The following is a 14,558-nucleotide window of genomic DNA, read 5'->3' as shown; positions in this document are numbered from 1 at the left end:
GATGGATGGATGGATGGATAGTTCATCCTTATGACTATATGAAATTCTTCTGACTCTTTTTATTTAAACTTACTTGTTTATGCATACAAGAACAGGGGTGCAGGCCAGAGCTGTTGGGGGATAAGAAGATTCACCAGAGACAGTATCTTTTTCATACTTGACCCCAGGCTTTCTTTTTCTTGTGGCACCATACCCAGTAAATCAGCAAGAACATATTTACATTTTCTTCTCTTCCCTAGCAATGCAACACATTACCAAATTGCCTAAGGTCCTTGTTCTCCATGACATTTCCTCACCCCAGTAGATGCTCATTTTCAGGGCTGCCATACACTGGTGTTTCTGCCATGGTTCCCCAAATTTTCAGATATTTGTGTACAGTGTCATACCATTTGTCCTTGTTGTTTTTGCCCAAGTAATAAAGAAGAGTAATTTTTTTTTAAACACATACTGGGTATCTGACAGCATTTAGAAAAAGGTGTCCTTGACTGATGTGTTCTTTCCCCAAAATTCTATCCCAGTCTTTGTTGACAGAGTAATAATTTTCTTTAAATGTTTTCAGCACATACTTTCATTTCTAGAAATCTACCCTTCCCCTTTGCTTGGAGTTAAAATGTTGACATACCACAGAATCCTAAAGCTGGAAGGCACTTTAGAGTTTATTACCATCCTATTTCCCAAATTACAAATAATCTGCTTCTGACTTTAAAGAGAATCAACTACTTATAAATGAGAATGAGAATATTCTTTCTTACTTCCTATATTGATATAAAATCTGCCACCATGTCACACTCTCTCCACCTTTCTTTGTAGACTTCATCTCTGCCCTGTTATATATCAGCAAATCTGCCCATGTTCAGTAACCCTCCCCACTGTCCTCTGATTTCCCCCCTTTTACTGTTTTTTTTTTTGAGCACTCTCACCAGCTCTCATAAACAACCACTCATATAATGATTCCCTAAATTGTGTCTCCTAAAGTCGCTTTACCTGTGAACTCAAAGTATCTATGTGAAAGCATCAAAGTACCTGAAGATATCTGACTTCTAAAACACATTCCATCTCAGTTGAGCTGAGACTTCAGACTTCTTGAGTCTGAAGTCCTATTACTTATTCCTATCCCGTGGTTTCTGGATCTTTGTTCTTTTAGTCATTTCCTTGGGAGATGACTGACTGGTAAATATCGGGATGTGACCTCATCAACACTCTGATACCTCCTATTCATTTCAGCCATGATATGATGTTATTAACTTCAGTTGAAGCTGTGTCACTTATTTTATAACTGAGGATACAATTTACCTTCAAAATGTCTGGGCTATTTCTAGCAAAGTCTGTTACTCACTATATTAGTTTCCTAGGATAGCCATAACTAGTGATTTAAGTAGCATAAAATGTGTCAGGTCTGGAAGTTGGGAGTCCAGAATCAAGATGTCGGCATTGTTGTTTCACTCTGAGTGTGGGGAAAGCAAATCTGTATCAAGCCTTTTTTTTTTTTTTTTTGTAGACTTTGATGGATTGCTGACACTCTGCAGCATTCCTTGGCATATAGACTCATCCCCCTGATTTCTGTCTTCATTTCACATGACATCTCCCTGGTTTCCTTACAATCTTTTTGATAGGCATATCTGTTTCCAAATTTTCCCTTTTTTTAAGGTTTCCATTCCTACTAGATTAGGGCCTTCCTCATGATCTCATTTTAATTATTGCCTGTGGTAATAAACTCACATTCTGAGGTACTGGGGGTTAGGACTTCAGTATTTCTCTTTTGGGGGGTGGGGAACATAATTCGTATCTTAACAGTTTCCCTCTGATCCCAGCCCTAGTTCATGCTCTTCCTTTGTACAATTTAAACCCGTCTACCCCAGTATCTCCAAAAGTTTTAATCAAGCCAGCATCAACTCTAAGTCCAAAATTTCAATGTCATTGACTAACAGACCCCAACACATCATTTAAACCATCCAAATCAGTGAGATGGGTGGGATTTTGGATATGATTAATCATGGTGCAAAAATTCCTTTCCATTTGCAAACTGGTGAAACCAGGCAAAATATTATTTGCTTCCAAAATACATTACTGAGGCTGGCATTCCAAAAGATGGAAGTTAAAAGAAATAAAGGAGAGCCCTCCCTGGTGGCACTGTAGGTAAATGCAGCACTAAGTAGCTAAAGCCACTTCAGCATGAATTTGATCCCCAGACCTGGAGGTGACCCACATGGCATGGCAGAGCTCTCCTGACCAGCTCGCTGCTCCCATCAGCAGTATATTTCAATGCCTGTTCTGCTCCCCATTCGCTCTGGTGAATCTTCTCACTGCCCCTACACCTCTGGCCTGTACCCCAGCTCTGTACACATAAATAAATAAATCTTTAAGGAAAAAAAAAAAAAAAAGAAAGGGAGGAAGCATGGGTTCCAAACAACTAAGAAACTCAGAATGTTTAATTTTAAGGCTTGACCATGTCATATTCACCAGGTATGTAACTAAGTAAAAATCAAAGAATTTTTAAAAAGATAAAATTTATATTTTGAAATATTTAGTAAAAATATATCAAGGTGAAATTTTTTAGTAAGGTTTGGGGATAATCCTCTGGGAACTGTGTACTTGGTCCTCTGGGTCTGTCAAGATGGGGGCTTCACTTCCTTAATCATAGGTGGAAGCTCTGCAGATCAAAGGAGAGAACTCTGGGCCCAGAGTGACCATGGTGGCCTACAAGCTTCTGAAGCACTGTCAGAGTCATTCTTCCCTTTTCTTGAGTGATAATTCTTATTAGCTGTAAAGTTCTATGAGCCCATTTCCTGCCTGTGGAATCCCAGAAGTCTGACAACCTTTCTTCATTTTGTCCCATCTCTTCCCCTTCTGCCCAAGTTGGCAGAGTTTCTGCTGAGACAGTTGACTGGATTCACAAGTCACACCCTTGGTGTCTCTCCAGAACATGATCTCTCAGTTTTTGCAATATGAACAGGCTGAGAATTTTCCAAATATTTAAGTTGTTGCTTCACTATTCATTCTTTCATTTGTCTGCTCCCTCTTACATTTTAAGCAGCAAGGAGAAACCAGACAATGCATTTAATGCTTTGCTTAACAATCTTCTCAGCTAAATATCTGAGTTCATCACTTATAGACTTTATGTTCTACTAATAGAACATAATTTTTTCTGCCAAATCACACTAGAATTTATCTTTTCTCTAATTTCTATTTATTTCTGTCTGCCTGAGACTCCATTTCTGTCTAAGAGCTCACTAGGAACTCGTTAGCATTTTGCTCTGTCAGTCTATGTATTCTCTGATAGAAAATACCAAGAGTATTTTCTAGGCAATGTTGCTTTTCTTTTAAGCATTTCAAACTCTTTCAGACTGAGTTTGATTGGATCCATTATCCAATTCCAAAAGCACTTCACATTTTTAGTTATTTGTTCACTTTCAGGTAGTGAAATCTGTTTTACTTTCCTAGGATTATCATAACAAAATATTCTACTAGGATGACTTAGGCAACAGCAATTTGAGTAAGAATGTTGTGGTGCAATTCTGGAAGCTAGAAGTCCTAGGTCATGGTGTTAGTGAGGTTAGTTCCTAAAGAAGACACTCAGGCAAAATTTGTTTCAGGCTTCTTCCCTACTTTTTGATGGGTTGCTGAAACTTTCTGGCATCCCTTGACTTGTGTATGTGTCACCCTGTTCTGTATCTTTCTCCAATTTTTCCATTTTATAAGGACAATAGTTTTGTTAGATCAGGACCCATTCTAGTGATCTAATTTAAATGTATTACCTCTGGAAAGACCCCCTTTCTAAACAACATTAAATTCTGTGGTGCTGGGGCTTGGGGCTTCAACGTCTTCCTTTTGGAGCATATTATTTAACCCATAACATTGTAAAAATATGTAAGTACCCATAAAATTGTAAGAGTATGCTACCAGTAAGTTGACATTTTCAAGTACAAGTTGTTATTTTGTTCTGGATAAATAAAAGTTTGGATTGATACTTCATTTTATTTAACTGTTCCCTCCATCATTTAGTATGTACTAAATTACAACTCTGCTAGACATTTTCTAACATTATGAGATTCTTGAACTTGAATGACAAATAAGTTGCATCTTATTTTCTTTATTATTAAGAAAAGCTAGTATTTTTGTTTCATTATTAATGTTGGTAAGAAACCACAATAGTATTCTCAGGACCTGAACATTTTTAACATAGATCATTTCATATTACATTATAATTCTTACAGATACTTCAGGAAATAGTTTGTAAATCTTCCTACCATGACAAAGTATTTAAGTTGATCACAGATCCACTGAGAGAAACAAGAGCAGAAGAGGTGATGAAGCAAAGCAGGTGCAGGACACTTCCATGTACCACTATGGAACAGGAAGGTGCGCAAGACACCAGTTGTCTTGGGTCAGTCTTGGTTCCATTACTGACCAGGTGGTCTTTCAATCTCTCTGGGCCAATTATCATAATTTTCAAAATGAGCCCGCTAAGTGTCCTTTATGTACTAGAATTAACTAATACAGCAAAGCTTGTACAACTATTCTTGGTATGTGTTAACTATTCAATGAATATTTGCTATTTTATGTGATTATGACAATATAAACTACAATTACACTATTCTACCTCTACCTAAAATAGAACAATAGCAAAATCTCACTGAATATGTTACAGACTTAAGTAAGGAAACGTGTAGCCCAAAACACGGGTGTCTGTCAAAGTAGGCACTTTCTAGAATTCCTGACATACCATGGTCCATAAAATAATTGTACTCTGCAGAATGCCAAAGAATTACTAAACAAGACTGGATCCCAAGCCAATCTGAGAATTTCCAAGAATCCTCTAGGATTACCCTTGCTCCCAGGTCCCATCTGCCTGGAAATTTTCTCTAATTTCAGGATAACCATAGCTCCATGGGTTCATCACTGATATCCTGAAAAAAGATTTCTCTTATTTACTGGGATATGCAAGTGTGTCTGTGTAAAAAGGTTTTGTTCATTTCTTATAAGTTATAATTAATCTCCCTAATTTATTATAAATTATAAAAGATATAAAGGAACAATTATTCTAAAAAAATGAGGAAGTGATTAACAAGAATAAAGAGCACAGGATTAAAGTTCACATTCTACTGTTGCTGTAGTAGATGTCTTAAATCTCCCAGAGATTGCTTCCTTCTCTGTGAGTCAACTTTACAATGGTGTGATACAGGTTGAATGAGAAAATAAAACATAAAATTACCATGTAAATGCAAAACAATTTATAACTAAGTATTGACCTCTCCATATGGATCTGAATTAATCTTCAAACAATTAAGAAGACAGAGTTTCTTTTAGCATATAACTTTCTTTGGTTTTATCATTGCTTCTACCACTTCTTGGTCATTGTGAGGATTAAACAAACTCTACAGTAATAATACTAATATTCATTGAGTCTTTACTATGTTCCAGGACTATGTGAGGATTTATATGCATCATTATATTCAGTTTCTTAAATGTAAGAAACTAGGGTATTTCTATTTTGTTGGTAAGATAACTGAAGTTGAAAGAATGTAAAGAACTTTCAATGTGGCCCTCCCTGGTGGCGCAGTGGGTTAAAGCACAGCACTAAGAAGCTAAAGCCACTTCCGCATGAGTTCAATTCCACCTGCCCAGAGGTGGCCACATGGTGCGGCAGACCTCTCCTGACCCGCCCGCTGCTCCCCTCAGCAGTGTACTTCGTTGATCTGCCTGTTCTGCTCCCCACTCCTCTCACCCCGCCCTGAGCCTCTGGCCTGTATCCCAGTTCTGTATGCACAAATAAATAAATCTCTAAAAAAAAGAAAAAAGAAAAAAAAAGACCCTTCAATGGTCTCACAAGTCAATGTTGAAACTAGAATTTGATTTCTGATATGCACATTTCAGCTGTATTCCCAAAGCACAACTGTTACCTGCTGAATAACTTACTCTCACAGAATCCTCTCACAGAGGACATGGCAATATGGAACTACAGGGATTGTCATCATTAATAAATATGTGAAAACTAAAGTTTTATAAATTTCACATAAACTACTGTTTAGGTATTAATAAAAAATAATAAAGCATACTTCTGGGCCCTCCCTGATGGTGCAGCAAGTTAAAGCACAACACTAAGAAGCTAAAGCCACTTCAGCATGAGTTTGATTCCCTGGCCTGGAGGTGATCCACATGGCATGGCAGACCTCTCCTGACCCGCCCACTGCTCCCCTCAGCGGTGTACTTCATTAGTCAGCCTATTCTGCTTCCCACTCTGTCTCTGGTGAATCCTCTCACCACCTCTACATCTCTGGCCTATACCCCAGTTCTGTATGCATAAATAAATAAATAAATCTTTTTTTTAAAAAGCATACTTCTACCCTAACTTTCTGTAATAGCAACTATTATATTATTTCCACCTATTATGTAAAATGCATGACATACTTTCCATTACTAACTATTTTTAAATTGAAAATACACATTCTTAGAAATCATATATACTTTCCAAATTCATATCTTTGGAGGAAATGCATCTTAGTGGCATTAAAATAATTGCATTTTTCTTTAAATACACTAGGCATTCAAGTCAGAAAGAGTAAAAGAAAAGCTGCATGAGGTAAAGGACAAAGCACAGAATCAAACCAGTTAGGATTTATAAATCCCTATTTCACCATTTATCAGCTTTATCACCTGACAAAGTTAATTAGTTCTTTAAGTTTCCATTTCTTTATCAATAAAATGAGAATACTACCACCTATCTCACTGGATTTTCATAAAGCATAAATGTCATAGAAAGGGTACTATTAGAATAGTGCTAAACAAGAAGACTGCTCATTCACTTTATCTTCTATCCTATGCCACTAAAGGAAAACACTGTGATGGTGTCCTTGACTGGGAACACCACATAATAGTTTCACTGAAATTACAGATCACAAGTCATCTCCATGAAACTACTTAGAATACTTGTGGCTAGCCACACCCACAGACACACTAAATTCTAGAAGAATATTTCAAAAGAAAAGAAGGGGAAAAAGGTACTCAGGAATGTCACTGCTGTGACTGTTCCAGACACCTAAGTTTAAGAGAAGTAAATGGACCAGATATAGCAAAGGAATGTGTACACTGGGGGCTGGGAATGCAAAACTGCTCTCTTCCTTACTCTCAGCTGCCCCAAGAGATTGGGGCCTTGCCCTTCTAAGAGCCAAGGTAGATAGTGCTAAAATTACCAACTGTATAACATGAAATGGACTAGGTCCAAAGTCTGGCCCTTCCACTCACTAACTACTATCCAGAAAAGTTGCTTCAACCTTCTAATCAGTTTTTCCTTGGGCTTTATAATGATAAACTCATGAAAATATTTAACTCCTGTCCTGGAGTGGTGCAAAATTAAGTGAATTACACACACATGTTCATATATATATATATATATATATATATACACACACATATATATATATGTATATGTGTGTATATATATATATATATTATAGCACAAACAGATTAGTAAAGATGCAATTATAGCCTAACAATAATAATAAACTATTAAATTATATGGGGAGTATTATTGCCTGATTAATTTTCAGAACCTAGGGCATTAGGAATTTAAGCTGGTGTAAAAAACCAGAAATAAAGGTCATTGGGACCTCCCACCATTGTCTCAAAACTCTTGGCTGGACATTCACTGTAACTCCTAGCAAGGTATGGAGGATCCAGGTCAGCTTCAATTCCCTATTAGGTGATTCCGAGGCTTTGTATCAAAGCTTGGGAAACCCTTATGTGTCACTGATAATCTCCAGAAACCTTTCAAGACATACCCACTGGGAACTTTCAGTCCCTGGCAAGTTTCTCTGGGCCACATCCAAGCATCAGTACCTCAAGAGAGCTTCGCAGACCACACACTTCAGCTCTCCCCTCTGCTCCTACCAGCAATATTTCTAGCTGAATTGATTTAACTATTTTACAGTTCTGCTCTTGCTTATGTTAAAGTTATGTAAAGTTCCATGATTTCACATGTTTCAGTTTGTTCTCGAGATAAAAGATAAGTATGAAAGAAAATTTAACTTTATCCAAAAAATCCCAGATGAGCAAAAATCAGTTGTTGAGGGTCTGAAGGGAAAAAAATATATTAGTATCAAGATTACTATCAAGAGACTTTATTTTTACATGGATCAATAAAGTGATAAGCTGCAGTTTTAGCTAAAATAACATTACCCATTAATGTATTTTGAATATTACTAATGAAGTACTCCCTCAACCTAGGTCATAGAATTTACCAACAAAGTATTATTATTTTTTTTAATTTTTAAAATTTCAGTTGGTTAATGGTCACAGGATGCCTGTAAAACAATGCAATGAAAACATTCAAAAATAGACATTAAGTCTTACACAAAAACAAAATCTCATATCATAAATTTAACTTTATCAAAAAATAATAAGCTAACTGAAAACTTTATGTAGTTTAGTGTAAGTGAAATTAAACCCAACATATACCATTCAGGATACTGTGGACACATGGTAAATCCAAATGTACTAACACAAGTAATTCATTATAAAAAACAACCGTATGGAAATTATAGAAGATGCCATACAATCAGTACATTTATAGAAATGGTGATTGTGATTTCCCATTAATCTTACACATGTACATTTATGTTATGCTACATATTACATAAGAAAGTATCTCTGACAGCATTCTAGGGAATTTTCTGCTAAAGAATTCTTTTACTCACCATCCTTTAATCTTTTGGTAAAGATGACGCTTCTTGAAGAAGAGAACTTTTACGGGAACCCAAATCAATAGACTTGCTGAAGCCACATAGGCAATAGAACAGGAAACAATCAACCAATAATGCGTTTTCTCAGAGTTATTCATTATGTTATGATAGGTTTTAGCAAACTGTTCCATTACCACAAGTGTGGGAATAGAAAAGGCAGCCAACTCCAGGAGCTCAAAAATCACAAGCTTGATTTTTTTTCCAGAAGGCATTGTTAGCATCCTCATAGTTTGTGAGCTGCTGACAAGCAAATGTTCCGGCTTCAGTTGTGAGTAGCATATGGACACAGTACTGAACTAGGATCAAGTTCCTTGTACTCCAATCACTAAACAGTGACTTTTTTTTTTTATTGACCCTCATATGGTTCAATGATCTTTCAACTTAACAACGAAGTTCTCTTAAAGAAACAGCAGTTGTGGAGGTGATCACTTAATGTGTTTGTATAATTGTTATCAGATGTCAGATGAACCTCTGTACATACTCTGGAACACTAGTAAAAATAGATTTCTGAAATGTGTTTATTGCTAATTTAGCACAAAAAACTTATTTAATATTTAACTATTCTTAAGTAGAACACTGGGATAATATAACTTGAGTTAAAAGGGAAGAACACATGTAATTTCAATCCTGTTTTATAGCTCAGGAAATTCAGACAAAGAGATACCCACCATCCTTTTCAAAGAGTAGTTTTCATCTTGGAAAACTACTCATCACTTTTCTTCACAGTGCTTGAAAGGGAGCTTGGATTCACTGTGCCAACTTTCTAAATAGACTGTTTCCTGGTACATGAAATATTTGTTATTGCACATTAATTGCAATATGACATAGATTAATGTTATTTTTATTTTTCCAGCCAGGAAACCAACAGGGTGATATTAGGAACCTATTATCAGGATTAACACATTCAGAGTTATTTATATCTAATCCAAATATTTGGATATACACATCAAATATTTAAAAGACAACAACTGATTGCACAAATAGTCTACCTTTGAAAACCACTTTTGACCCCCTGTGATAAGCAGTTTGCTACATGTTGGGATGTGAAGATCAATGAATGACAGAAAGTTCCTGCCCTAAAGATGTTTATAGGTCAATGCAGGAAACTAATCTATGAACAACAACAAAATAACACAGGTATTGATTATCTGCCTTGTTAACAGACATTTCAATTTTTGAACTATGGGAAGAGAAGGTAAGATGAGAAGGTTGGGTGGCAGGTGTTGGGGGATGAATATTTTCAAGCAAAGCCAAAATGGCAAGAATGGTTATGAAGAGTTGGTGTGGCTGGCAGGAAATAGGAGGAAGGTAACATTAGAAAAGTGACTGGGATTAAAATGTAAATGTCCCATGAAGGATTTGGGTGATGTGTTTGTGTAAAAGGAATGCTTTTGAACAGAGGAGTTACTTTATCATTCAGAAAAAGGAAAGTGCACTTGTGTAGAAGAAAAATAAGACCATTAATGTGAAGTCAGGGGATCAACTAGGAGCCAGAGGAGACTGGCTAGGAGGTGAGAGTTTCAGCTAAAATGAATGGAAGAGAAATGGCAACACTGCATCATCTAATCCCTCTACCCCAGGCTCCTTGAGATGGTTTTCCCTGTGCCTTCTGTCAGACTGATTCACATCACTGTTTCTCTGGGCTCTATCTCCAAAACCCTTTACAGGAAATAATAATAAAAACTACATGGCTGACTAATTCTCTAGCTGGTCTAGGGTTCTGGAGGTGATTCTAGGGATTCATACACCCAGCCTCCCCCTGTAGGATAATTAGCCAGCCAGTTCTTCAAGTACCTAGATATTTCACTTAAACTAAAATTTCAAATTTATTGAAATATAATAGAAATACTTTGAGAAGCAGCAAAATAAGTTTCTTTTTATGGTAGTACTAAAGAATAGTAAAATAGCCAAATGCAAGCAAAAGACAAGGAGAGCCTGGAATAACTGTTTTCTGGTTGGGAATTTTGAATTGAAATTTGTTGCCTTCTTTTGCTCTCACAGGAGAGTGCCAAGAAGCACAAACTTCATCCTTTAGTCCCAGATTAAGGAATTTCTCTCCCAGATTAAGGGATTTTTAAAAAAAAATTTATTTATTATTATTATTTTTTTAAAGATTATTTATTTCCTCATACAGAACTGGGGTACAGGCCAGAGATGCGGTGGGTGAGAGGATTCACCAGAAACAGAGCGGGGAGCAGAATAGGCAGATCGATGAAGTACACTGCTGAGGGGAGCAGCAGGAAAGTCAGGAGAGGTCTGCCACGCCATGTGGTCACCTCCGGGGCAGGCAGGGATCGAACTCATGCGGAAGTGGCTTAAGCTTCTCAGTGCTGCGCTTTAACCAGCTGTGCCACCAGGGAGGGCCAATTAAGGGATTTCTCTGTGTTACCTTTTTTCACTGTCCTCCAATGAACAAAATGAATATTTATTTTCTTCTTTGAAATGCCATTTCCCACCTTTTGATAGTAATACTGCACTCATTTCTCTCCTAAAGTGGCTTGTACAATGGATTTCCTACAAAGCTGAAGGCGAGAGACAGGAAGGGATTTGCCATCAGTGTAAACCATGAGGTACCATATAGTGCAACCCCTGCACTGCTGTTGTTGGAAGCCAAGGACTCCATGGTCTCTCTCTGGAACTGAGTAAATACGGAGGGAAGGGATCTTCAGGGACAGCGCCCATCAACGTATCCACAGCATCACTATCCTTGTGGAGTCTGACATAATAGCGCTAGACTTGATCTGGCCACCAGTTCCCAACATCCTAGAAGAATCACCAAAAAGAGATGCCCACCAGTACCAGCAGCACAGTGTTCCAATGCTTAGAATAAATTAGAAAACACACAAAAAGAAGGAAAAAAAAATACAAATAACCAAACAAGCCCTCAGGGGAAGGACACACCACAAAAAGTAAATGAGCCGCCAGAATTCAACAACAACAACATGGAAGAAATGCTTTGCCTCCCAGATAGAGAATTTAAAATTATCATGATTGAAAAACATGAAGAAGATGAAAAGGAAAAGAAATCTATGAGAAACATAATTTATTAACTGAAGAATGAAACTGAGCCCTTAAAGAAGGAAATGAAGGAAATGCAGGAGATTAAAAATAATGGAGAAGCTAAAGAACTCTGGGAAAAGCAACAAAAAGAGAATTGATAAAAATGAAAGAATGAAGAGCATTTCTGTACTCTCAAAGATACAGAAATAAAAAGAATCAAAAAAGAAAATTAATGAGAAGTACAAAGGAAAAATAATGAACTTAAAGAATGATCTGACACTATGAAGAAAGGAAATATAAGAGTTACAGGAATCACAGAAGGTGAGGGGAGAAACCAAGGAACTGAGAAATTATTTGAATTAATTGAAGGGAATTTTCCATGCATGAAGAAGGAGTTGAAAGTACAAGAAGCATACCAAATTACCACAATGGAAGAAAACCTGCAGCAAGACACATAATAGAAAAGCTTCCAAGAGTCCAAGACAATGAAAAAATAATGAAGCTAATGAGGAGGAAGAAACAGATAACCTATAAAGGATAACCAATCAGGCAGACTTCTCGGAAGAAACATTATGGGCAAGAAGAGAATGGAGTGATACAGTCAACAAACCCAAGCCAACAAATGCCAATCAAGAATACTTTACCCTACAAAGCTCTCCTTCCACTATGAAGGAAAAATAAGCCCATTCTCAGACAAATAGAATCTCTCACAATTCATTATTAGTAACTCCCACTTTAAAAAGTACTACAGGAAATCTTAAAGTCAAAACCAATGGAGAAATGAATAAGAATAACAAAATAAGGCAAGGAATAAAATCAGAAAAAGACAAACAAAATAGAGAAACCTCCAGTTGTGCTCACAAAGAAAACAATGGAAGAAAACAAATAAATAGGATCATAAACGAAAGGAGAGAAATGACAACAGACTCAGCAGAAATCAAGAGAATAATCAGAGATTACGGTGAACATTTATATACAAACAAGTTCAACAATATAGAAGAGATGGACAAATTCCTAGAACACTACATTCAAAGTGAGATAAGGAATAGAACACGTAAACAGACCAATTACAAGTAGTGAAACTGAAACAGTAATCACAACCCTTTCAAGAACAAAAGCCCAGGACCAGACAGCTTCACAAATGAATTCTACTAAACATTCAGAAACGAAATAGTGCTGATCCTACATAAACTCTTTCAAAATATTGAGAAAGAAGGGATATTACCAAATACATTATATGAAGCCAATGTTACACTAATAACAAAAACAAAGACACACAAAAAAGGAAAACTATAGGTGGATCTCCCTAATGAACACTGACACTAATGAACACTCAATAAAATCCTAGCCAACAAAATCCAACAATATATCAAAAGGATAATACACCACCATCAGTGGGATTTATTCCAGGGGTACAAGGATTGTTCAATACTAAAAATCAATTAATGTAACCAACACATCAGCAAAAAAAAAAAAACAAAAACCCATATTATCATATCAATAGATGCTGAGAGAGCATGTGATGAAGTTCAACATCCATTTATGATTAAGGCCTTGAAATTCTCAGGATAAAAGGAACATAACATGATAAAAACCATACATGAAAAACCCACAGCCAACATTAATCTCAATGTTGAAAAAAATCATTCTCAAAGCTGAAAGCCTTTCCTTTAAGATCAGAAACAAGACAAGGATGTGCACTCTCACCATTACTTTTCAATATAATACTGGAAGTCCTAGCTAAAGTAATAAGACAAGAGAAAGTCATACAAGACATTCAAATAGAGAAAGAAGAAGTAAAATTATCACTATTTGCAGACAATATCAAAATATACATAGAGAACCCTAAAAACTCCACAGAAAAACTGATCAAAACAATCAACCAGCAGACCTCTCCTGTCTTGTCCATGGCTCCTTTTAGCAGTGTATTTCAGTGCGTTTGCTTGTTCTGTTGCCAACTGTCTCTGGTGGATCTTCTCATACACACCAATACCTCCAGCCTATGCCTCACTTTTTGTATGAATAACTAAATCTTTAAAAAAAAAAAAAACCTGTATGATACTGGGGAAAAAAAGCAGACACACAGACCAATGGAACTGAATAGGAAGCCCAGAAATAAAGCCATACATATATGGACAACTACATATATGGATAATACATACTAAAGGAATACTAGTCAGCTATCAAAAAAAGACAAACTAATGCCATTCACAGCGACATGGATGGAGCTAGAAGGGATTGTGCTCAGTGAAATAAGTCAGAAGGAAAAAAAAATATTGATGGTTCACTTATAGGAGGAATATACAGAACTAAATAAGGGCTCGGGGAGGGGATAGCAACAATAAAAAACAAAACAAAACAAAACAAAAATAAACAGGCAACTATAAATCAGAGATATTCTTCAGGGGAGGGGAAGGGAGAGGGATCAAAACGAGGGTGGGAGAAGCAAAGGGACCCTGGTGATGGTGCACGGGGAAATTGGTGGTGGGAATTCTACAGGAACTACACCTGAAAGGAGAAAGCAAGCATTGGACAAAAATGAGCAGTGATGTAAAGTAAATAAATAAATAAACAAGTATATTAAAACAAACAACAACAACAACAAAAAAAACTGAAGGTAAAGAATAAGAGTTTTCCTTTGTGTATCATTTCTTAGCAAAGTGCCTAGGCTACAATAGCTCCTTACTGTGTATTTGTGAAAAAGGAATGAACAAATGAGGGGCAGAGAACTTCATAATGGGGAATGTGAACCTTCATAAAGGTGAGTGCATTTTACATTACAAGGGAATGCTGCTCTTGCATTGACCTTTTGGGAAGAAA

The 14,558-nt window shown here is 36.6% G+C and overlaps 1 protein-coding gene across 1 annotated transcript in view; it reads right to left on the bottom strand.

The window, feature by feature from the left end:
• The window catches only part of TMEM236 (transmembrane protein 236), a 30,475-nt gene extending 21,525 nt beyond the window's left edge, over nucleotides 1-8,950 (bottom strand). Inside the window, exon 1 of the mRNA XM_004691280.1 lies at nucleotides 8,694-8,950. Within this exon, the coding sequence (XP_004691337.1) occupies nucleotides 8,694-8,950 (257 nt within the window). The remainder of the gene's footprint in view (nucleotides 1-8,693) is intronic.
• Between the last annotated feature and the right edge of the window lie 5,608 nt (nucleotides 8,951-14,558).

This window comes from Condylura cristata, unplaced genomic scaffold, assembly GCF_000260355.1.
Source record: "Condylura cristata isolate star-nosed mole 26May11 unplaced genomic scaffold, ConCri1.0 scaffold00030, whole genome shotgun sequence".
Taxonomy (NCBI): Eukaryota; Metazoa; Chordata; class Mammalia; order Eulipotyphla; family Talpidae; genus Condylura; species Condylura cristata.
This window is presented reverse-complemented; position numbering and strand designations above follow the sequence as displayed.